The 26,723-nt window shown below is 36.2% G+C and overlaps 1 protein-coding gene across 1 annotated transcript; it reads left to right on the top strand.

Annotated features, from left to right (window-relative positions):
* Positions 1-833: 833 nt before the first annotated feature.
* Positions 834-9,852, top strand: LOC140165430 (uncharacterized). The gene is made up of 4 exons (XM_072188734.1): positions 834-923; positions 4,892-4,955; positions 7,029-7,168; positions 9,334-9,852. Exons 2-4 carry the CDS (start codon positions 4,913-4,915, stop codon positions 9,553-9,555), a joined length of 405 nt encoding a protein of 134 aa, XP_072044835.1. The 5' UTR covers positions 834-923; positions 4,892-4,912; the 3' UTR covers positions 9,556-9,852.
* Positions 9,853-26,723: the final 16,871 nt, after the last annotated feature.

Here is a 26,723-nt window from a genome sequence, read left to right as displayed (position 1 = left end):
CCATTTTACTAAAAGACGGCCGTGTACACCTAAATAAATAATATACTAAAAAGGATTGATCTGGTAGGAGATTTCAAGGAAAGCAATAATCGCATTTATGTTTCCATAGGTTTTGGAGTTCTTGAGTTCAGGCCAATAATATATCAAAACGAAAATTTTGGCTTGTGCACCCCCACCCCTCATGTGCATGGGATAGACATGACACCCTGACATCAAACCTTGGGATCTCTATTATATAATCCATAACATTCCTCATGTGTGTCGGGTTTATTTGCCTTAATATTTGAGTGCAAACACTACAAGGTCTCACTCCCCTCTAACTCGCCTTGAGAGATCTGATACAAAGCAAAAGTTCAATGAAGCCCTTAAAACGAAAATCCTTTCATTTAGGGGGTCAAAAAGTCCCAATAGTTTGTAAAAAACTAGTCAAATGTGATTTTTCGGGTTTGAATTTTCGACATACTTAGTTTAGAGAGAGGAGGGATTGTCGGCCTCCTAACGAAAGAACTTTCGTTTTTAACGTCATCGAACTTTTAGTTTGTTTCCATATTTGTATAAATCACTGCATGTTTACCCAATCAATGGAGCTAGCAATAGTGATGTAATCCTTGGATACCAGTGAAAGCGTCAGAGCAACGTAGATTTAACAAGTAAATCAATTTATTGACTGGAGTTGGTATCACCTTTGTAACAAAACTTAATTACTTCATTCAATTGCCTGAAACTAAGACAGACTCGGCGACACAAGTTCCGTGGTTCGACCATCTTCTGTAGATCGTATATGCAAGAGACTTAAGGGCTATATATAGAAGAGGAGAAAGGGTCAGGACACTGGAAAATAATATATAGGCCTGCAAACACCAACGACTTACTGGATGCAAACCATTTAATAACATTCATTCTCCACTGAACTGTCTTCAAAGGTAAGTTAAGGAATCGGATATTAACCATGTTAACGTTTAGACAGGTTTTTTTGTGAGAGCTGAGAGCACACCAGACATATCGAATTTGATTTTTTTGGAATTCGCAATATACCGGTAATACAAATTTTCTGACAAATTATTAAAGTTTGATATTTTTTTTAGATTTGGGATATTTAACAGTCCTCGAAGTAAACTTTCTAAATTTAGTATGTACTTAAAGTGTATGTAGCTGGGGTGAAAAGCCGACGATCAATTGAAAATTTTGACCTTTGATATTGAAGATATACATTTTTCCCTAAAAAGAAATTTTTTCGGTGTTCTGGGGGAAAAGTTCAATACGAAAGGTATTTTTAATATTTTTAAGTTGCTTGAAGCTTTTAGTTTTTATTTTGATAGTTCTGGAATTTCCGGCTGTTTTTGATAGACCTATAGGCATACCTTTAGTGCCATTTGAGGATCCCACATATTTCATCTTAAAAGAATTTAGATGATCTATGCTTTGACGACATTTAAAGGGCCACAACCTTACCCCCTCCCCTGCCTACATAATTATACTCCAAAAAATTTGAGATTTTTTTATACCATAAGAAACCTCAGACGATATAACGTTTGCAACGCAGTGGCCTATTATTATCCATGTAAATAAATTCAAGGTCCGAATCAACGGACGTTTTGGAAAATAAGCTTTTTAGGCTAGTCAATTTAAGAAAAATGGGGTTAACCCACCACTAATTGCAACAGAATCCATTTAATCACCATTTATTTCAAAAAAGCATTTTTAATAACACATCAAAAGTCCCCACAAATCCAAGTAGTGGAACAGTGCCTAATTTGCATAAATCCAAACTAGTAATGGCCGCTTTACGCAGGGGTGATATTTCAATCTTGTAAACGACCATGTCAATGTATTGCTCTCATCCTAAGGATTCAGAAAAAGTATAGTTTGACCAATCTCCGACTTCTAGTTCTTGAATTATATACAAAAAGGTCAAAGGTCAAATTTTGGGGCCCACGGGCATTTACAATTAAATAATGTCCAATTTTTACCCAACTGGTCTCAAATTGTTCCTTTGGCAAAAATAAATCGAAATGATAAAAGTTGTATTGTTTTTGATGTTTTGTTTAAAATTTAAGAATCTTCAAAGAAGGAAGCGGGATTCGGGAGGGGACGCTGTTTGTTTGGTTTTTTACTCGGCCTATTTAAAATATAGCTACATTTGCACTCCAAATACAGACCCTAGCAAACCCTTCATCATTTTAAAAGTATCGGCCTACGTGGTGCAAAAGCAAATTAGGTGTCAATTCTACCCTTATAACTTCATCCAAATCGGGAAAATAATAAAACAACATCAGTATCTTGCGAGGTTACTTGTTTTGGTCACGGGAGCTGGTCACTATTTTTAATACTATTTGCATATTTAACGGTAAATATTTGTGAAAGTGTCATTGTAAGTAACAAAAGTTGTCCTTACATAATACAATGTCAATTTTCAAATTTTGTATTTACACTGCATTGCACCCTCTGGCATTTCACTGATTTAATGAGAGAAGAGAAGGCTATTCAGTGTTGCCATGGTTGTGTTTGTCAAATATGTCAAGCGGGATCCATTACATTTCAATTTCACTTTTTATCGAGAACTCAGAATTGCAAGCAAAAGTATAAACTTATTATAACGCATGGTATGTCGTAGGGGCAATTATTCTGACAAAGAACTCGGGTTTTTTTCTTGAAATGACACTATTACACTATTATTAGACAGAAGAGGATGGCCCGGGAGGATGGGAGGAAATAAGTGGCCCCTGAATGGGTCGTTTCATTCAAATCTACACCCCCTGTGGGGTATTAAGGGAATGAATTATATAGGGGGTGTATGCATTTCAACTGGAATACCCCATTATCCACGTATTATCTTTTCGCTGTACAAGGTGTCCCAGAAAAAAATACCGGCCGAATGAATGTAGACGTAAGTCGAGAAATAGACACGAAAATCCAAAATTCTAAACATCAGCATGTAGCCCATCTTATTCTGCATCTTATACGCCAATTTTACTGGAATCGATTGACTGATTGCGAAGAAATGAGCGATTACATAACGCATGCGTCAAATCACTTCATTCCAAGTTTGAAAGAAAGCTCATTCAATACAATGCACACTAGTGGTTAACTGTCAACGGGCTTCATATTTTGTTCTGTGAACTCCTTTTCGTTCTTTTTAAACAATCTGTTTCTTGCAAAACATTTATTAGGTTTTGTTCAAATTTGAAAACCTACACGATATTGAACATGAGAGCTTGCATGTAAGATGATGCTTATCATGCTCGGTACTTGTAAATATTTTTTTTCGTTAATGTTGATATAAATGTTGCATACAGAACTATTGCATAAAGAATTCCACATTAACGTTTTTGGAATATTTTCAAGAAATTGTAATGCAACGTTTAAATCTTTTAAAACTTCAACATTAATGGTGCATGTTATCAATAATCACACGTAAAGCGCTTGATCGTTGTCATTCTTGGCTCAAATGTTCTTCGGAAAGTTAAAATATAAAATATTTGCACAACCTAAAGAATTAAAGATGGAAAGCTTCAAATTCAAGTTTTCTCGGACAAACTGATGTTCATCTTCAGTGAAAGCATGAATAACATAACACCATCGATTTTTAAAATAGATAATGTGGACTAAATTTAATGAGATATACAAACTTTAGGAAGCGATGAGCGAGTATGAAAAAAAGCGCTTTTGATCAAACTTGGAATGAACTGCATTGATGCGCGCATTATGTAATCGTTAATTTCTTCGCAACCAGTCAACCAAATCAAATAAAATTTTCATGTGATGCACAATAAAATAGGCTATGCGTTACATTTTAAATGTTTGGATTTTGATGTCTAGTTCTCGACTTACGTTCAATTTTATTCACTCGGTAATTTTTTATGGGACACCCTGTATCAGGCCATGCCGTTTGAGGCGAGCAATCGCTCTCGCTCGCCACCGCTCGCCCAAACTCAATTTCTAGCGAGCGATTTTAAACTCGCCAAAGACACTAAATATCGCTCGCTGCGAATCGCCCAAAATTGAATCCAATAATAATTTACATGCAAGTTCCAGCACTTCACACAGTGTCTTCGACCCTATATCTTCATGGCAGGAATCGCCATGGTAGGTTAAATCCACAGCCACGATTAGCCATTTGGTTCAAACCTTTAAAGCTCTTTTAAACTAATAATTAGGGACATAACTAAGGCTACTCACAATAGCCGGGTAATCGATCTTGGTTGTGCGTGATTAAGCTTGTATACCCCATTGAGGTCAATGGTCATCGACTTTATACTGCCTACAGTGAGTGCAGCTGTACTACACGCTGCACGCTGTAGTCCATAACAGGACCAACGCAATATAAAATGTTCAAATTTTGAGTTCAAAGCGCACGGCCAATTTTCAAAGCGCATTCTAGCGACTATCATATCTGTTCAACACGTATTTCCAAGTTTATGAGACCAAATCTGGTTTCTTGAGAAAAAATCATGACGGGAGATATTCATCATTTTCTAACCCGGTATCAGAAGATTTTCGTCTGATATCAAAATCGTGCATAGCAATTCACGTGTATCGATCCCGTGTATTCATTTTAGTGTCCCTTCTGCACCAAATAATTATTAGCCAGGCGGTGTCGGTGTGCTTCAGTGTATCCTGTATCCGATCTACCGTAATAAGTTAGCCGTAAACCCTGGATACGAAAAAAAGGTTGTAAAGCTCTGCGAACAGTGTGTAATATTGTTTCATATTAGTATGAATAATTTTTCAGACGCGAAATGTATAGAGTGATTCGACCACTCGCCTAACATCATGCTAGCGAGTGATTGACCACTCGCCTTTAAAATCCAGACGGCAAGGCATGCTGTATTAAAAATGCCCAATGATACCGTGTAATTATCATGAGATATTTGTTTATTTATGATTACAGATAATATCAACTTTTATCAACATGAATACATTACTCCTTGCATTAGTTGTCTTGGCGTGCGGAGGTAAGAACAAGATAGAGGAGTATAAGATAGAAAGGAAATGCACGACTCATGAAAACTCGTAATTTTACCGCGGATGGGGAACTACCAATAATGAAACCGATACAGGTGTATTAAAGCTGGGAATTTACATTAGGACTAAATTAAGGTCATTCGATGATAAAAAGGTATTTAAAAAAAATGGAACCTTTAGGTAAAATGGGATGATTGATGGACTTTGGTATTTAAATTTAATTCTTGCAAAAGACGGGTCGTTGTAGTCAAAACAGTCAGATTATTGATTTGAATTTAGAAAGTTTAAAAACAAGCCATAAAACCAGATGGAAGTTGCCATTTAAGGTTACACGAAGAAACGTATAAAAAACGTATAAAAGACGTATAAAGTTGTTCTCTAAAACCGCGTTTTCTCAGCAATCAAATATCGCAGTGAGTCAAATGTTGGTGCATGGATGTATCTTTGCATTATTTTTGTGTGTTTATATAAAATTTTAGAATCCGTTTGAAAATCCTTCGTTTAAATCATTTTTACGCACCATGTTCACAAGATCAAAAACACGTTCCATGCAGTTTTTTTCAAATGTTCGCTCCGTATAAAACCACGCCTAGTGATTGTTTTCTCCTTTTTTGTATTGTACTACAAATCGATTAAAGAAATAATGTTGCCATGGGGAAGAACCAAATACAGTACCGATCAAATTTAAAAAGCCCGTTTTTGGGGAACATTTTCGAGAATCTTGTCTGAGAAAAAACTGTTTTGTGAAATTATCGATATCTTGATAACGGGGCGTTAATTTAGACATCTGAATACCTACATTATTTCTCAACATTCTGCCAATTGCTATCCCATTTGATTTTTACTCCAAATTGAAGCTAGTATTGCAAAAAACGAGGTTTTTCCTCCATCAGTTCGTTCAAAATTTCAGCGCCGACATGCGTGTTTATTCTAAGAGCCATTGTGCGGACGCGATTGTAATCAAGTAATTACATCAAATTATAGTTACATATCCGCTTCGAGAATAAGAAATTGCGTAAGCTGATGTATGGTCCAGTGGATAGAGCGTTGGACTGGGAATCTGTTATGAACAATTTTTGTGGGTTCGAGTCCCCATGTGGCTGAATTTTCTTTCCTTTTTTCTCTCTTTTCTCATTTTTACTTCCTTTCTTTCCTCTTTTCTTTCTCTTTTTCTTTTTTCATTTTGTTTTAATTTCTTTCTTTTTTTCTTCCTTTCTTTTTCTTTCTTACTTTCTTTTTCGTTCTTTTTCTCTTTTCTCTCTCTCTCTTTCTTTCTCTTTTCCCCTATTTCTTTATTCTTTCTTGCTCCTTTCTTTTTAGTTTTTTTTGATTGATTCGCTGACTGCAGTGAATCGTGATTGATTGTTTTTCACTTTATATAATTCAGAAATTTGTAGGCCTGCTAAGTCTGTCTTTTTGAATATTATTCCCAAATTCGATTTGCAAATAATTGCTTTTTGATATTGTTGTTGATGTTATTGTTGTACCCTATTACATTGTAATCAGGGGAATAGCAGCATTGATTTATTTCATCAAAGATATCAAGGCTATAAATTCAAAATCAACACATTTTCCAGGGCGTAGCTTGACGAAGTGCCCCAATCAATTTTAAAATTTATAAAATCCTTATGAAAATTGCCGAAAATGGCTTGTACCCCTCCCCCGGCATCCGACCCGGCATGTCGCCCCTCATGTAACCCCCCGCCCGCCCCCGACTCACGAGCTCCGGGCACGAGCTAAGCCAAGTTTCATGTCTTGACCGTGGATCAATATTCTATTGTTAGTAGGCCTACGTCCCAGTACGCTTGTTCATTTTCTGCATGGCTGTTTCTGTTATGAACTTACGCCCCTCTGAAATCAAGCGAATGAAAAACTCTCGGCTAACCTTAAGTTGCCATTTAAGCTTGGAAACATCATGGGGTCATTGGGTGACTGCGATGATAACATATTAGTGGGTCTAACATCCCAATATTATACGCGTGATCTCTGCGATGGGAGTGTACCCCGGGGGTTTTGGTTTTGTAAATTTAAAATATTTAATTATTCCCCTATTTTATTTTCAGTTGCTACTACTCAATCCCTTGATTGCTACAATTGTCACCACGACCTTGTCTTAACAGACAATACTTGTTTGAACTCCGGATGGGACACAGAGGCCTACAATTATACTCAAGAAACATGCTCTTCTGGACAAGTGTGCCAGGTATGTGATTCTCTTTCGAATCCGTAATATGCCCGAATGGTGTGAAAACTCGAATTTGAAAGTTGCACTTTATGCAACACACACAAATCAGGCGTGTATACAGAACTTCAGCAACCGGGGGCGCGAATTAAAGCCATATTATAACATTTGCTGAGGAAGACGCCCTCACTGAATTTTTAAAATTCCTTTTTTACACGATTAAATTGTACTTTATGAAACCAATATACCCTGCAAAAATCAAGACTCTAGGTGCTGTAGTTTTGTCAAAATCCAAGATTTTGAATAAAACGCCGGATCCGGCGCTTTATTATTACAATGGAATTATTAGTCGAACGCATACACGATGTTCATAACACACAGTACGTACACGGCGTGCGTGACGGTGATATACACAACAAAGGGTCGTACCACAACATGACCGAAGGAGTGGTACGTATTGGCGACATGTGCGCTGGTAGTAAATTCCAATTTTCTTTGCTTTGCCGTAGTTGTTCGGCTCAAAAATAAAAGGGATATATCTGACAGTAAAAGCTAACATTTTATGGCAAAGAAATGCTAATCTATTTTATTTGAAAATGTTATAATATGGCTTTAATTGGTGAGCTAAGAAAATGATCACGAAACGTGTAAATATAACATATTGAAGCTTAAATGCTCAAAATGTGGTTCAAATTGGTATAAATTCGCGCGAAGCGCGCCTAAATTTGCTTTTTTAAAAGATGAAATGGTCAAATATGAGATTAATTTCGTAAAAATTGCATGCATACAGGCGTTTCTCCTCTCTTTTCCTCCAATTTGTATTCTCTTAATTTTGATATCCGGGGGTGCACCCATTTAAAAAGGGCTGTATACCATGTATACGCTACTGCACATAATGTGCTACCTTTATATCAGTCAGCAAATGTAGTAAACAATGGTGCACACCGTGCTAAGGTATCCTTGGTAGATAGGAAATACTCATAGTGCTATCATGATATTATTTTCAGTATAAAATAATGTGCAATGCACAATGCTATCTTCGGAAGACAGCAAAATGTGTAATACACAATGCTATCTTCGGAAGACAGCAAAATGTGTAATACACATTGCTTTCTTCGGAAGACAGCTAGCAAAATGTGTAATACACATCGCTATCTTCGGAAGACAGCTAGCAAAATGTGTAATACACATTGCTATCTTCGGAAGACAGCTAGCAAAATGTGTAATACACATTGCTATCTTCGGAAGACAGCAAAATGTGTAATACACATTGCTATCTTCGGAAGACAGCAAAATGTGTAATACACATTGCTTTCTTCGGAAGACAGCAATTATTCAATACATATGGTGCTATTTTCAGTAGATAGAGTAAATGTGTAATACACATAACATAATGCTGTCTTAGGTAAATATCAAATTATGTATACACGTACGGTAAGTGCTTTCTTCAGAAAATAGCAAATTTGTAACACAGTGCTCTCTTCGGTAGAGAGCAAGTTATATAATACACATAGTGCTAGCACGGTGTTATTTTCAGTATAAAATAAAGTGTGTGCTACACATTGCTATCTTCGGAAGACAGCAATTATGCAATACATATGGTGCTATTTTCAGTAGATATGGTAAATGTTTAATACACATAACATAATGCTGTCTTAGGTAAATATCAAATTATATAAAATAAAACAAACGAAGACGGGAAACAGTTGTACAGCAAATTTTCGGTACTGGGCGTACCTTCTTCAGGCTTTATTATAAAATGACACAAGAAAACAATCTAAAAACAAGCAAGAAAATTAATGCGATATATAATACACATGTGCTTTCTTCGGAAGACAGCAATTATGCAATACATGTAGTGCTATTTTCAGTAGATAGCAAATTATTATAATGTACAACAGTGCTTTCTTCAGTAGATAGCAAACTTTGTAATACACAGAGTTCTATGTTTGGTAGATCGAAAATTATATAATACACAGTTCCATGGTGCTATTTTCAGTATAAAATTAATTATACATAGCGCTATCTTCAGTAGATAGTAAATTATATATAAACACGGGTTCTTCATTTATTTAATATTTATTGATTTATTGATTATCTATTTATTCTTTATTTATTATTTATTCATTTATTACTTACATCATATTTTCAGTTATACTGATATATTTATGCATTTTCCTTTACAGAAAAAGTATGACAAACTTGCTGGATCGGTTACTTCGATGGATCGTCGATGTGTCGATGAAGCGAGTTGTGACAACACTGGGTGTCAAGGAGCATTCTCTATCTACGCATGTGAATTCTGCTGTTCTGATGATGATCTGTGCAACGCTGGGTCATCCGTCATTGTTAGCATACTTGCTCTTATATCGTCAGTGTTCATGATTGTCGTTGTAAACAGGTCGTAGGCAAATTAAAAATTGAGACTTGCTTTTGGAAAAACAAGGACACAGTCGTCGGGAAATTTCATTATCTGACCTGTACACACTTAAAACGACGGGGTCAAAATGTCAACCCTTTTACGGGGTCAGTTTTATTTAACCCTATTCGTGGTTAAATCCAAGTACGGTCGGGGTCATTTTCTGTTGTTAAGCATCATTTTAAATTGACCCTTAAAAGGGTCATATTTAAATGACCCCAAATACAATCATTTTTCAACCCACGTTCCGGGTCATTTTCTAATCGGGACCCCTGAATGAAGACATTTCAACCACTTAAGGGTCATTTTCTAATTGTGACCCTGAATATAGTCATTTTTGACACTAATAGGGTTATTTTTCAACTGACTATATTAGGGGTCAAATCATTTTTTGACCCTAAATATAGTCATTTTTAACCACAATTTGGGTCAAATTTTTCACTAGATCACCGGGGTCAAATTTGACCATTTTAAGTCTTTTTTGTGTGTGTAGCAATTATCTTTGGTAGAGCTATATCGACGTTATGCAGGTTATGTGGCAACACTGGTCTCAATTCTAGAATTAAAGGCATACCGTAAAACCCCGTCTACAAGGATATACCTAAGAAACGCCCTCAATAAAATTGGTTGCTTGTTGTATTTGGAGTTTGAGCAAATATATACTAGCACTGGGTGGCTATGCATTCCATCTAAGTATGTCGTAACACCAATCAATTGTATTGACATAATAACGACTGTTTCGTATATCAGGATCGTATAGCTCAATTGATAGAGCGTCAGACTTTGGAACTGAAGACATGCTGAAGAGAGCATGGTCCGGGCACCGGTTCCGTTTTTTCATTCTCGTTTAATTTTAACTTTTGACATGTTCTTTTATCTTTCTTCAAATCTACCTTTCTACTTTTAATTTTAGGTGCGTTTTTTTTTTTTTAGTTTTTTTATAGTTTTTTAGTAATTTTGTGGTTTTATAGAAACTAGTAAAAGCATTTATTCTAAATAATAGCGAAACCCACGGTTAGACAGATGTGTTGTAACTACTTGTCTGTCCTCGTCTTTGCAATAAAAACCTATGTTGCACCTTTGTGCCATCCCAATTCTTGAGGTAGGGTGCGTTTTTGGCTTAAGCACGATTTTGTTTCTACTTGAAATGAAATCAAAATAAATATTGTTCTGTTGCCACAATTGCAGTTTTTCAATAAAAAAAAAATAGATGAGGAATAATAATTATTCCATATTTGAATCTATTGTCCCATCAAGAATAGAGTGTCTTCAAAAACTTCAATCAATTCATCTGACAAAGGAAACTATTCTGGTCATTCAATTTCGCTTGCACCTGTTATATCACAGGCGTTGGTAGAGAAGGCACACTTCTCTTGTCTTCACCGAAGTAGTGATGTAAACACTAACATGATTAATTACCATAGCTAGCAATGGACATACACTATTTTTGTTCCACTTGAACCCATACTATAGGCTATTCGCTGTCGATGTGACGTAATTAATCGGATTAACTACCATAGCAATTGATGAATACAATTTCGAATATATAGCCCTGCACTTCATCGTTCACGTGGCACCTATGCATTAAACCATAGTTGTCAAAGAAATGCTAATCACTCGCCATGTAAGATTAGTATTTATGAAAAGAGTGGTATTCAATCTATGTTTGGTGACATACGCGGGTGATTAGTGCAATCTGCTTCATGGTAGTTATTGCGATTATTACGTCACTTCGACAGCGAATTGTAGTATAGACGAATCCAACAAGCCAAGTGATGGTCAGAATTTATTCGGCCATTAGGGACGCACCATTTGATACTCAGGGGGGGAGTAGGAAGTTTTTCAAAAAAAAAACTTCCCCCACTACATGAGCAAAAAAAAAAAACTTTCCCCACCAACACTAAAAAAACAAACTTTCTTCCCCCGACCCCAACTTCCTACCCACCCCCTGAGTATCTAATGGTGCGTCCCTTATACGCTGGCGAAGTTGCGTAATTAATCGGATTAATTACCATAGCAATAGGTGAAAACAATTTTGAACATATCGCGCTGCGCTACAAGCAGGTTACACTCATCACCTGTACTGTGTATGTCTGCAATCATAGATTGAATACAATACTGGTCTTTTCAAAGATCTTACAGGTGCAGCATGATATGGTTCAATGAAGAGGTACCGCCTGAACGTATCAGTGTATAACGCGGTATATTCAAAAATTGTTTTCACCTATTGCTATGGTAGTTAATCCGATTATTACGTAACTTCGCCAGCGTATTGGAATAAAACAGGAGGATGTGAGTTCATAAGGGCAATGTCGGGGATAGGTCACAATCGATGTGGAGAGATGAGAGGTCCGACCAACAGCCATAGCGATTCAACTAATTCCATCCAGCGGACGGTCTGTGGCTAGTAAGGAATCGTCTTTGACCACATGCGCAGATCTGTCTCGTCAGGAAGATATTTAATATCCCGAATTTATAATAGGCCTATGCCTACCAGTTCCATCGTATAACCGATCTGCTAGAGAATATTTGTTACCATGTTTAATAAATTCGTATTTATCGTATAATAAAATGTAGCCAAATGTATATTATGTGTCACACGGTTTTCTGCTGAACCACTAGCAGGCTATGTTACCACATCTATGACAATGACAAAGGCGAATTTTGATGATTTTTACGATCGTCCGGATGAGCAAATCACTGAATGGGTCTTTAGTTCCCTCCTCTCCTTATCCTGCCAATATTATATGAATCAAAGAAAAATAAAGAAAAAATAAAATTAAACAAGAAAAAAAAGACAAAGAAAAGAAACAATAAAAGAAAAACAATAGAATAAATTAAACTAAATATGAAAAAAAAATGATCACGAAAGGAGTCTTTAGAAAATGCAAGAAAATATAAATGAAAAGTTTGAACAATATTTTGTTTATAAAAGTTTGTGTGACCGTGATGAGGCTCGAACTCACCATCTTCCGATCTAAAGAACCAAAGTCTTATGCCTTGCCAAGTGAGCTATGCTCGTGAGATGCGAAATAAAGATAAAATAATACATTGTATACCTGCTTGTGTCGGTAAACGATTTGCTCAAATTCCATAATGATATAATATTGTGGAGGGCGCTAGCGTGAAATATGCTATCATCACAGTCGCTTCTATTCCTTATAGACGGGTTTCTACGGTATAATATCTTTCATACTTTCATATTAAATTTCATACATTTAAGGAATAAAAATAAGCCCTTTGTTTGTATATGTAATTATAGTATAGTGTATAAGGAATACGATTTAGCTTATTCTTCTTTAGGATGATCACAATCCTTGAAACTTCAGAAACTTCTAGTTTTGAAATTTTCCCAAACTCCCGCTAAACTTTCGGTGAAACGAAAAAAAGATGCAGGGAACCTCCGCATGATAATCGTAGTTTTCTCAAAATGAATCACCTGAAAAAGCCGGCCTGTACGCAAGGCAAAAAGCGCAGACCGAGACCATAAATGGCAAAAACAGTTTTCCACTGCCAGACGACGAAACCAAGCCGGCAGCCGTAGTCAATGTGGCAACAAACCATACTCATGCCATATCAGGTCAATTATGTAATTGTTACCGTCCGTAAAAAAAAATAAAAGCAGTTATCATGGTTATTACACTTCATTCTCACATTTCACTCTTATAAAAAACGGTTCCAAGTAGAAAATAAAATGGTTCTTGACCTGCCTTCTATGTGGAACCAAATTTAAATTGTTCTACAAAGAACAGAACAGGGTTCTGGAAAAGCTAAAAAGAACCATGTTGGTTCTGGAAAGGTCAGAAAAAATCATTTTGAGGTTCTTTCAATTTTCAGGAACCCTTTCTATTGAAGGTTCTACATTCAGGACAGCCAAGAGCCCATTTCTCTAAATGTGTTCAATATCATGTACAATGTACAACTAACTGGTTTAGAATGAGCAAATATTACATATCTATAGTACTTTTAATCGTTTTTGAACTCAAAATTAACCTCTAGACATGCTTCTTAATTATAATGTGTGTATTATACCGTTAATACACTTTAGAGTTTTAAAAAACCTGTTTTGTATAGCTTTATAAATCATAAATAAAGAGAATAGGGTGTGTATAAGTTTTAATCCAAGTCCGTCCAGTCTATTATTCGTCCAGCAACAATTTGTGAAGATGTGTATTGCTTTCGATTGTTATGCAAGGTGTATATCAAATGATCTATTAATGACAAAATTGGTGGCGCTATTTAGTTACCGGAAATTACCCTTTCAAGCTTTTAATACAAATTAATTCCTTTTATTGTTTGATAAAATACGTTTATAAAATTTCCTAGTTGCTTATTTCACCTATTCTAGCTGTTTTAATGGCGGTATTAATCACTGTTAATCACCTAACCCTTGCAAATAAAGAAATATGATTTAGGATATATAGCGCCATCTATAGTTTGCATTTAGTTAATAATGAAGCCAATTCTATATACATCAAACAGCCGTGCACCAGTCACGATGTTGACTTACAAGAGCACTTCAACATTGGATACTCTTGAAATGATCAAAACTTACTGGTTTTAGCTTTTGTAACATTTACCATCAAAATAATTGAATATAACATTCAGTTTCAATGTGGGGGACATGTCCCCCCTGTCCCCCAGGATAATTTGACGGCCATGCGGGGTACCAGTCAGTGTCTTGTATACTTTTTTTTTACTTTATAGTGGAGTCAACAAATTATGACTCTTCAAGGGAGTCAGGTGACTCCCAATAGTCATTTTAGACCAAGAGTTGCAGAGTGGCTGGACTCGGCTTTTAGAGTCACCCTGGATCCAATTTGGCTGTCAGTGTACATGAGTTTGTTTTCATCAATCATAATGCTCTGCATGCTGGTCATAGGCTTCATCATAAAAAATTCTCTAAGTTTTGAGATTCTGAAAATGTCAAGAGCTATATCTTGTTAATTCCGTAAAACATGATCCAGTCGTTTTTAGTGAATATCGGACATTGTCTATCTCAAACCTACATAATGGACAAAGTCATTCTCAAAGCTCCGAGATTGATTTTGTATACTGATATCTCCAAGTTGACATCAGAGTCATAATGGCTTGTTACTGAATGGAGTTAGTTTATATTTTAAAGGTGTCTCTTTGTATGAATTTTACCATTGTTATGATTGTGTGGCATGGATCTCGACAACTACAGAATGTCTATTTGCAGAGATGTTAAACTCATGAAACTCTTCACGGAAGTAGATGGTATTTTATGAACCATGGAAGGGTTTTCCATAACATTGACAAACTCGGCCTCTTCCTACCAGCGACATTTTAATTCAGGCGGTAATTCAGGATCAGGAAGCGATTCCATAGAATCAGCTACCATATCTATCGCGCGAGAGGTCACATCATGTTGATCATGTTGATGTCAGAGTTAGCTGCGACAACTTGTGGTAATACCAATCCCATGCCTATGCTTTTTAAACCAAGCCGACTTTTAAACTCACTAAACCATTGACCCTGTCCAATTTGCTTCTGATCCGATTTCTCTTTCAACTTGCGAAACTCTTGTTTGAATTTTCTGGTCGTAAAGTATATAAATGCATTGACGACGTGATTAAATCGAGAAACATCTCTGACGATAAGAAAACATACGTAGATTATATAGTTTGTTTTTATTTTGGCCATAAGTGTCCCGTAGCTTGAAACTATGTGAAACAGAAGAGTTGTTAACACTAACAATGCAAAAGTAAATGTGGTTACGAGAATCCTTTTTGTTACTTCAAGTCGCGTCTTATGATGAAGTTTCTTTGACGCACTTGCAAGTGCATCAGGTTGCTTTGCTTGTCCTTCTTTATGTCTGCAATCTTGCTCTGCAGGTTCTTCCCCGCTGGCGCTAGATCTCTAAAGCAACAACCTTGTTTCGCAGCTCTTTTGCGAAGTCTCTAGACAACTTTTGTTAAGCACGAATATACCAAATGGTCAAAGTATTGAACAGAAAGATAACAATTATACAAAAAATAGAAATTCATTCCGTATTTAAAACATGACCCAGTCGTTTTTAGTGATTATCGGAAACGATTACCATGATGAGGCATTGTCTATCTCAAACCTACATAATGGACATAGTCAGTCTCAAAGCTCCCAGGTTTATTTTGTATACTGTTATCTCAAATTTGACATCAGTAAAGAGTCTTAATGTTGTCCTTGTTTCTGAATGGAGTAAGTTTATATTTCAAAGGCGTTTCTTTTCTTTATGAATTTAACGCCATTGTCATGATTGCGTGGCATGGATCTCGACAACTACAGAATGTCGATTTACAAAGGTGCTAGACTCGTGAAACTCTTCGGAAGTAGATGGCATCTCACGACTACAAACGATGGAAGGATTTTCCATAACATTCACACTCTCGGCCTCTTCTTTCCAGCGACATTTTAATTCAGGCGGGAATTCAGGATCAGGAAGCGATTCCATAGAATCAGCTACCATATCTATCGCGCGAGAGGTCACATTGATCATGTTGATCATGTTGATGTCAGAGTTAGCTGCGACAACTTGTGGTGCTACCAATCCCATGCCTATGCTTTTTAAACCAAGCCGACTTTTAAACTCACTAAACCATTGACCCTGTCCAATTTGCTTCTGATCCGATTTCTCTTTCAACTTGCGAAACTCTTGTTTGAATTTTCTGGTCGTAAAGTATATAAATGCATTGACGACGTGATTAAATCGAGAAACATCTCTGACGATAAGAAAACATACGTAGATTATATAGTTTGTTTTATTTTGGCCATAAGTGTCCCGTAGGTTGAAACTATGTGAAACAGAAGAGTTGTTAACACTAAAAATGCAAAAGTAAATGTGGTTACGAGTATCCTTTTTGTTACTTCAAGTCGCGTCTTATGATGAAGTTTCTTGGACGCACTTGCAAGTGAATCAGGTTGCTTTGCTTGTCCTTCTTTATGTCTGCAATCTTGCTCTGCAGGTTCTTCCCCGCTGGCGCTAGATCTCTAAAGCAACAACCTTGTTTCGCAGCGCTTTTGCGAAGTCTCTAGACAACTTTTGTTAAGCACGAATATACCAAATGGTCAAAGTATTGAACAGAAAGATAACAATTATACAAAAAATAGAAATTCATTCCGTATTTAAAACATGACCCAGTCGTTTTTAGTGATTATCGGAAACGATTACCATGATGAGTAAAGAGTAAAGAGTCTTAATGTTGTCCTTGTTTCTGAATGGAGTAAGTTTATATTTCAAAGGCGTTTCTTTTCTTTATGAATTTAACGCCATTGTCATGATTGCGTGGCATGGATCGCGACAACTACAGAATGTCGATTTACAAAGGTGCTAGACTCGTGAAACTCTTCGGAAGTAGATGGCATCTCACGACTACAAACGATGGAAGGATTTTCCATAACATTCACACTCTCGGCCTCTTCTTTCCAGCGACATTTTAATTCAGGCGGGAATTCAGGATCAGGAAGCGATTCCATAGAATCAGCTACCATATCTATCGCGCGAGAGGTCACATTGATCATGTTGATCATGTTGATGTCAGAGTTAGCTGCGACAACTTGTGGTGCTACCAATCCCATGCCTATGCTTTTTAAACCAAGCCGACTTTTAAACTCACTAAACCATTGACCCTGTCCAATTTGCTTCTGATCCGATTTCTCTTTCAACTTGCGAAACTCTTGTTTGAATTTTCTGGTCGTAAAGTATATAAATGCATTGACGACGTGATTAAATCGAGAAACATCTCTGACGATAAGAAAACATACGTAGATTATATAGTTTGTTTTTATTTTGGCCATAAGTGTCCCGTAGGTTGAAACTATGTGAAACAGAAGAGTTGTTAACACTAAAAATGCAAAAGTAAATGTGGTTACGAGTATCCTTTTTGTTACTTCAATTCGCGTCTTATGATGAAGTTTCTTGGACGCACTTGCAAGTGAATCAGGTTGCTTTGCTTGTCCTTCTTTATGTCTGCAATCTTGCTCTGCAGGTTCTTCCCCGCTGGCGCTAGATCTCTAAAGCAACAACCTTGTTTCGCAGCTCTTTTGCGAAGTCTCTAGACAACTTTTGTTAAGCACGAATATACCAAATGGTCAAAGTATTGAACAGAAAGATAACAATTATACAAAAATAGAAATTCATTCCGTATTTAAAACATGACCCAGTCGTTTTTAGTGATTATCGGAAACGATTACCATGATGAGGCATTGTCTATCTCAAACCTACATAATGGACATAGTCATTCTCAAAGCTCCCAGGTTTATTTTGTATACTGTTATCTCAAATTTGACATCAGTAAAGAGTCTTAATGTTGTCCTTGTTTCTGAATGGAGTAAGTTTATATTTCAAAGGCGTTTCTTTTCTTTATGAATTTAACGCCATTGTCATGATTGCGTGGCATGGATCTCGACAACTACAGAATGTCGATTTACAAAGGTGCTAGACTCGTGAAACTCTTCGGAAGTAGATGGCATCTCACGACTACAAACGATGGAAGGATTTTCCATAACATTCACACTCTCGGCCTCTTCTTTCCAGCGACATTTTAATTCAGGCGGGAATTCAGGATCAGGAAGCGATTCCATAGAATCAGCTACCATATCTATCGCGCGAGAGGTCACATTGATCATGTTGATCATGTTGATGTCAGAGTTAGCTGCGACAACTTGTGGTGCTACCCACCGGCGTGTCCAGGATCTTTTCCTGCGGGGGCTCAGCCCCTTTTTCTGTTTTATGCGGGGGGCTTTATGGCTAAAATCGCCAAAAAACGGCTGATTTTACATGATTTTTAACAAAGTGCGGGGGGCTTCAGCACCCAAAGCTCCCCCCCTGGACACGCTACTGCTACCAATCCCATGCCTATGCTTTTTAAACCAAGCCGACTTTTAAACTCACTAAACCATTGACCCTGTCCAATTTGCTTCTGATCCGATTTCTCTTTCAACTTGCGATATTCTTGTTTGAATTTTCTGGTCGTAAAGTATATAAATGCATTGACGACGTGATTAAATCGAGAAACATCTCTGACGATAAGAAAACATACGTAGATTATATAGTTTGTTTTTATTTTGGCCATAAGTGTCCCGTAGCTTGAAACTATGTGAAACAGAAGAGTTGTTAACACTAAAAATGCAAAAGTAAATGTGGTTACGAGTAGCCTTTTTGTTACTTCAAGTCGCGTCTTACGGTGAAGTCTCTTGGATGCACTTGTAAGAGAATCAGGTTGCTTTGCTTGCCCTTTATGTCTGCAATCTTGCTCTTCCCTACTGGGGCTAGATCTTTGTGCAACAAGCTTGCTTCGCAGCTCTTTTGCAAAGTCTCTAGACAACTTTTGTTTAGCATGAATATAACAAATAGTCAAAGTATTGAACAGAAAAATAAAAACAATGTTCCTATCATTAGGATAGCACCAATGGCATAAATAACAACTGGAAACTCCTTATATGATTCTCCTGGTATAAAACCTGTTCTAAGACTGAAGACGCCTAATCCAATGCATATTAAAAGGCACGCTGTGATGAGTATTGCACTTCGCAATTGCAATACTTTGGACGTGCATTTGGTACGAACATGCTGTTGGCGCAGTTGGTCGTAGCAAATGAAAGCAATAAGACCATTCAGAAGCACTGAAAAAAGCTCCAAGCTGGTTATTGACAACACCATGAGTTGACAAATCCACGGAAAATCGTATATAACACATAAATCGTGTTCTGTGTCTACGTAAATAGTTCGATTTATTGGTACTAATGTTATCAATATGGCAGCACGTAAGAACCCGGGAAGAAGGCAGCACAATAGATCTGCAGCCGCTAGAGTTAGTAATACTATCACTGTATCAGTTTTATTGATGCTTCTGCGTCCGAATGTGATAAGAATAATACAGTTAGCTGGTACGCCGGTGAGAAAAATGATGCAGTCGTATATAATAAATATAATATCCGTTGTCTTCATTTCGAGAAAGAGCCAAAAACAAAATCAACGAAGTATCTAGTGTGATAGAACGTAGTTCACTCTTTCACTTCAGAGTTCAGATTGCCCAAAACGATGATCACAGCTCTCAGACAAGTCAACTTTCTCATTGTGAGCAAAGCTCTCCAGTCCACTATAATTATGAAAACTAGGTCGCATTGAAAAAAAAAAAACGCGGTGAATTTTTCATTTGCAAAAAGACTGAAGGTTTTTAATATTTGCATGCGTTTGAACAAATGATAAAATAAACAACATTAGATTAACGCCTCGGCCTCTTGAAACATTTGTATAGGCTTTTTTATAGTGAGTCAATCATACAAGTGTTTATTTCTTATATCCCTATGTTTAGTTGCTATCTACAGATCTACGTAAACTTCCTACGCTATTTGCTAGCCAGTATATCAAGGCCACGCCACCAAAATACAGTATTGAAATATTGTTTGCTCTTAAATTTGCATTTTAATTAGACTGTGTGGCAGTCTGATTATATATTTTTCTTTTCTTTTTCACTCTCTGTCCCCTGCGAATGAGAGACAAAAATGGATGAGTGTGATATAACCATCCATCTAGCGCTAGGTACCACGAGAACCGCGAAATCCGAGTGAGAAAATCAAAATACGCCGTTTATTTGGAAAAATAAGTTTGTAGAAAAAGTGGTGAAAACTTGAAAAGTTTTGATTTTAAGGTCAGACATCGTTTAATAATATTGAGAGAATAAGTTTGTTACAGAAAAGTGAAATGTTATAACTAGTGACAGGCGACTTTAGAATCAGGTGTGTTGGTCTTCATAACCCGGGGGGATCACATCAAACAAGATATTCCTGAAAAAAATTGGTGTCAGTTCCAATTTACAATGTACTAGTAATTATAATTTGAATGTAATGTTAAAGATAGAATTGCATGAGAAGTTTTGCACCAGCACAGGACTGACAGGAACATTTAGTACTGTGGTAATTCATTTATCATTACACTTAGGCCTACATAAGCCTGTTTTGGCGCAACGTCAGGCTTCAATTCTAGCTTAATTTTCAATTTTTTTCACAGGACGAAGATGAATCGAAGATCATTCGATATTTATCATGGACTAATAATATAGAGCACGTAGTGTGAGTGTCCTCATGATGATGACTTGTTGAACGCGGCGCCTGATTGTTAATTTTGCAACTTCAAACATACAAACCATCTCAACAGTTAGGTCTTTATAGTAGGAAACTTCCTTTTGCGAAGGCACCATGTCAACAATGCCCAGAAAAGTTGCTTTTTGCCTTGTAAAAGTACGTAAAATTTTGCCATTTTCTGTTATTCAGCATGGAAGCAGGTCGATTCGGACCCAAACCAATTCAGCCACAGTTGACATGCCATTTGGCCCCAAGCTAAGTCAGCCACAAACCAATTCGATGTTGACAGAAGGGATAAACAATGATAAACGATTTAATATGTTAAAAGTGACCGTCCACCACGAAACGGCTTTTATTTCGTGTTTAGAATATACCATAAGCTTTAAAATAAAAAATCATTTGCCTCCAAACGATATCCAGAGGTAAAAAAAGAGGGTTAAGTGCACAAAGTACAAAAAAAGTCACTATATAATATATCATTAACCAATGATCCTACAGATATGCGACCACTGACTTTTTTTGTTCCTTATGACCAGAGGAAAAAATTGACATATCGCACGACTCTCTAGGATATTTGGTTAAAAGATAGAGGTTTAAGTGCACATAATAAAAAAAAAGTGGTTATATCTCATTAACCAATGATCCTACAGATATGCGACCACTGACTTTTTTGTTCCTTATGACCAGATGAAACGTTTGACATATGGTACGACTCTCTAGGATATTTGGCTAAAAAGTTAGAGGGTTAAGTGCACAAAATTTTAAAAAAATGACTATATCTCATTAACCAATGATCCTACAGATATGCGACCACTGACTTTTTTGTTCCTTATGACCACAGTTAAAAGTTCGTCTTATGGCCCGACTCTCTAGGACATTTGGTTAAAAAGATAGAGGGTTAAATGCACAAAATTAAAAACTGACTTTATCTTATTAACCAATGATCCTACATATATGCGACCACTGACTTTTTTGTTCCTAATGACCAGAGGAAAAGTTCGACATATGGCACGACTCTCTAGGATATTTGGTTAAAAAGATAGAGGGTTAAGTGCACAAAATTAAAAAGTGACTATATCATATTAACCATGATCCTATAGATATGCGACCACTGACTTTTTTGTTCCTTATGACGAGAGGAAAAGTTCGACATATGGCACGACTCTCTAGGACATTTGGTTAAAAAGATAGAGGGTTAAGTGCACAAAATTAAAAAAGTGACTATATCTCATTAACCAATGATCCTACAGATATGCAACCACTGACTGTTTTGTTCCTTATGACCACAGGAAAGTTCGACATATGGCACGACTCTCTAGGACATTTGGTTAAAAAGATAGAGGGTTAAGTGCATATCAAACGATATCCAGAAGCGGGGTTATGGTTTGTTAAACTTTGCTCCTTCAACAAAATTATAGCTTTTTACGTTTTTACATGTGTCTTTTTTTCCACATTGTTGGCAATAAATACCAAACAGTCATAATTGGCGGTCATTTCACATTATCCCCAAGCAATATAAGCAAACAAAGACCAGAGCTATTAAAAGTTCTATAGCCATCTAAGGTAGAAGCTTATTATCCACTTCAACAATAGGATTATTGATTAGTTTTGACTATCGAAATGAGACGGATGTCGGGCTAGCTTAAGTTACCGATGAATATGACTTTCGTACACATTTTACACCGTAACTCAGAATACAATTTAGGGAATTTACGGGTCATTTGTGCTGCCGGGTCACATATGGAGAAAATCACGAAAAAGTTCAATTTGGCCAACTTTTTTTGTACATCAATTATACAGGGTTCGAATTGGCATGTGGGCGAATTGGTTTGGGACTAAATTGACGATACGGTTTGTCCCGGTTTACATTAGAATTGAGACTAGATTTTGCGCACGCGCACGGCTATGCTCCCGATACTTGTATTCAAATAGACAGTCTAGTACATGATCAGCTGTCCGTTTCGTTGCTGCAAATAGTATTGATATCGATATTGATATTTTTACAGATCACGTGATATTTCGATATGATGATTCGAATTGTCACGTGATCGTCAAAGGTGTAGTAGAAGGTGTCAGTTCTGCAGGAACTGACACAAAAATTTTGGTGGGTATGTTTCCCCGGAATTTTGAGGTGGTGGGTCTTTGGGAGCTGACGGCGCGGCGTACCGGTAAAAGGTGGTCTTTCGGAGCTGCGAACAAGTAAAAATGGGGACTTTTAGAGCTGCGGACAGTCAAAATCACCCGGGGCAAAATCAAGGGTCTTTCTTAGCTTTAGTGGTTGCAAATCGCCTGAAAAAACCCAGCAATATGAGGAATGAGCAATTTTGGGGTCTTTTAGAGCTGAAATTACCAAATTCAAGGGTCCTCTATTATGGTCAAATATAGGGGGTCTTTCGGAGCTGCGAAATCCAAAAAGGGGGCGGGTCTTTCCGGGGGAACATACACATAATGGTCATTTTGTCTGAGACGAATAGGTATATTCGTCTCAGAGTTTTGTTAAGTGCTCCCCCCCCCCTGCTCCTAAAGTGTTGATTTTAAAAAGAGACAATAATTACAATCAATTGTAAAATTAAAAGCATTTTCATTATAATATTTTGGTTTTCATTTCATTCCCCGTAGCTTATATAGACCTCAGACTATTACTAGAATACGGTATGGACTTTATATTATAATATTACATGCTTACCGTATTAATTATACACTCATAGAAATTGTTCGTTGGCATTACTCAGTAAGTTGATGTAAGTCGTTGCGTCAACTTTCCGAGTAATGCCAACGCGTACAATTTTGAGTAACGCTGACTCGATATCATTATGTTGGTCGCACTCATTTGCACTTACTTTATTGAGTTGTTACAACTCAGAAAATGAAACTAGCCTAGGTTAGCATAATTTTCTAGAGGTGTGCTATAGTATACAAAATTTTGCACTGATTACAAAAATAAATATTTGAATACTGCTAATTGTGCAGAAAATGATCAAATTACGTGAATTAAGTAACAAAGTACCAAATTGGAATAACTCAAAACAATATAATTAATATGAACGAGTTACATCAACTTACATGTTGAGTTACAATAACTCAACTAATTGGTTCTTTGAACCTTGTTTATTTTCTAAGTTCCCTGAACTTGAATTCAGAAGTTGGCATTACTTAAAAAGTTGACGCAACGACTTACATCAACTTTTTAAGTAATGCCAACAAAGTTGATTAGTTGACGGAACTTTTGAGCTTTTTGAGCTTTTTTAAATTCGGATAACTAAAATGAATTTTGTTTTGGCAACTTTTACACTATTTTTGAGTTGTCCAAACTTACTCCTTTTGAATTGCGCCAACAAGGCGAATAAGTCATTTCTATGAGTGTACATTGCAAAAACAGTGTTTAGAAATTAAACACATTTCTAAACACAATTTTGCCTGCACTAGGTAAACACGTTTAGAAGCTAAACACCATGTGTCAAATTTCTGAACATTGGTCAGTGGTGGTGTTCAATTTCTAAACACCTGACATCCATATTCTAAACATTACGTTTCTAAGCACATTCTGGCCTTCACTTTCTAAATACTGTTTTTGCAGTGTAGTGTAGTGTATTGTTTGTTTGTTTTTGGTATAATTATGTTAATAATGCCCAAGTGCTCCAATATCATGAATATAAACATGCATTGCTGTTAAATATGTTCTTTTAATATCATAAATAATATATGTGTCAAAGTGTTGGGGGTAAGTGGGACTATTGAGTCATAACATAATTGGCCCCGCCCGCCCTTCTGTACTGAATTGGAGTATCGCCTCCCAAACTAACACCAGACATTGTCATTGGATTATACTTGAATTATAAAACATAAGTCTAATCTTTATTCACTTACATGAGTTTTATACTAGTATCCAATAATATCCCACTTACCCAATCTTACCCTAAAAGATGAAATGATCATTAACAGAGTTTTTACAACGAGTAATATGCACATGACTTGAATTTTTTTCTGCCACCAGTGAATTTAAGATAATTAATATAGTGCAGTAATAATTGTTCTGAAGAATTCCAACGTCATAATCACTAGACTACTCCGTAGTCCAATTGTCCATACTCTGGTTATTGCATTTAAGCTTAAAAGTCTGATTTAGTTAATTTGTGCACAATTGATAGATTTTCACAACTCATCTTTTCAGTCACCGTACCCCCTCTGTACCCCCTCTGTTTGGCCTAATAAAATTGGCCATGATGTAATGCATCTTTAAATGGATTGGTCGCCTATATCTCGTTATGGTTTAAATCCTCCGGGCACCTGCCATTACCATTAATAACTACATGGTACACAACTATGCGGCCTTTGTGTTGGCGGGAACATTAAACTCCCAGTAGGTGTATGAGCGCGTCTTGTACCATGCTTGTACTTCCAAGCTTTGTGCGTGCGGTTAAATTGGATTGATAAACAAGTATGATTGACAGTGTGTGTGTTAGGGACTTTGCCCGATCAAAGTCCCGTTTAAAATGCAATGTCATAGTCGATTTTTAACCCGGACTTTCGCGATTAATAAACTGGTAGATTCTAAAATCAGATTTGTTCAGTATTGAAGTGCCAATATAATTATGACATTATGATATGTTGCATTCAATAATATAAGCCTACGTATACTTTACTTTTACTGTCACTAATATAATTATATAAACTTTTCATAACAATTTTATTCTAGTATTTTGATGTAATAAATATCAGTATAATTTCGAGTTCAACTGAATCCTTTCATCATGATTAATGACATGTTTTATTTATCAAAAATCGACTATGGCATAGTCTACACAATCACTCGTTATTGTGCAAAATAAAATATATCATCAGCGTATTGAAAAAAAATGTTGGTAATGTTGATAACCACTATACAAGTACATGGTTTAAAAAAACGAATTATAAAATAAAAGAAATAAATTAACGCCCTCATTCAAGGTCAATGTCAAATCAATCTGAATAATAAAATATAGATTGCTATATATATGCGTGCAGGTGAACTACCAGTTGCTTAGCAATTACCTGGCGTCCATAACTACGGGCAGCATGGTCATTATCATCTTCATTATATATATTTTTTTAATTAACGCATGGCAGTGTATGTTAAAATGTCACATTTTGACAACATCAATAATTATAATATATACATTAGCCATTATGCCTTGACAATATCGATAATATGTGATGAGATATTGCACAAAAATAATAGAATTATAATTCTATGAAATTTACCCCATAGGGCTTGAATTATTTGTTGCTATATCATCACGTTTGTTGATAATTTGTGGAATATTTACGTTCGAGGGTGCTTAGTTACTTCAGTTTGTTGATATCATATATTATCATAATTCTATCATATGGAATAACAGATGGAATCGAATAGCAGATGATGAGCCTGTTCTTTTGCATATCAGGTAATTAAGCATTCTTTGTTTCCGTTTTTTCTGAAATAATCTGATAATTTACTACATAAAAAGCGATAGGAATTTAACATCACTTGTGTTGCTATATTTTGGATGTGGAAAATTATTTTAGCAACAATAAATGAGTGATTACAACAGTAATGTCGTTTCAACTCGTAAGCTCTCGTATTTACATTACATGTTGTTAAAGTAACTATTTGATAAGTGATTCGCATTGACAATGTTTTAATGTTTGAAGATTTTCATCGGGGATTTTATGTTACTGATTTTTAAATCACAAAGTGTTAAAACACTTTGTGTTTCATATAAATTGATATATAAATCCAATTAAGGATTATTTAATAATAATACTAATATAATAATAATACCCACATATTTATTAAGCGCTTACAATATGAATCTCGAAGCGTTGAAAGCATTAATAACATGAAAAAGATATGCAAAAATTACAGAGTATAAGCAGGCAAATATAAGCTAATATACGAAAACGTTCATATCAGATATGCAATACATGCATTTTCTGCTCTCTACGCTCGCGTGATAATACTCGTATTCAGACCATTACGGCGATATGCAGGACCCATAATTTTCCAGTTTAAGGATATACGAGGTTTTGTTGGTCGAAGCAGCCAAAAATTCG

The sequence above is a fragment of the Amphiura filiformis genome, chromosome 12, assembly GCF_039555335.1.
Source record: "Amphiura filiformis chromosome 12, Afil_fr2py, whole genome shotgun sequence".
Classification (NCBI taxonomy): Eukaryota; Metazoa; Echinodermata; class Ophiuroidea; order Amphilepidida; family Amphiuridae; genus Amphiura; species Amphiura filiformis.
Note: the sequence above shows the minus strand (reverse complement) of the source record. Positions and strands in the feature narration are given on the sequence as shown.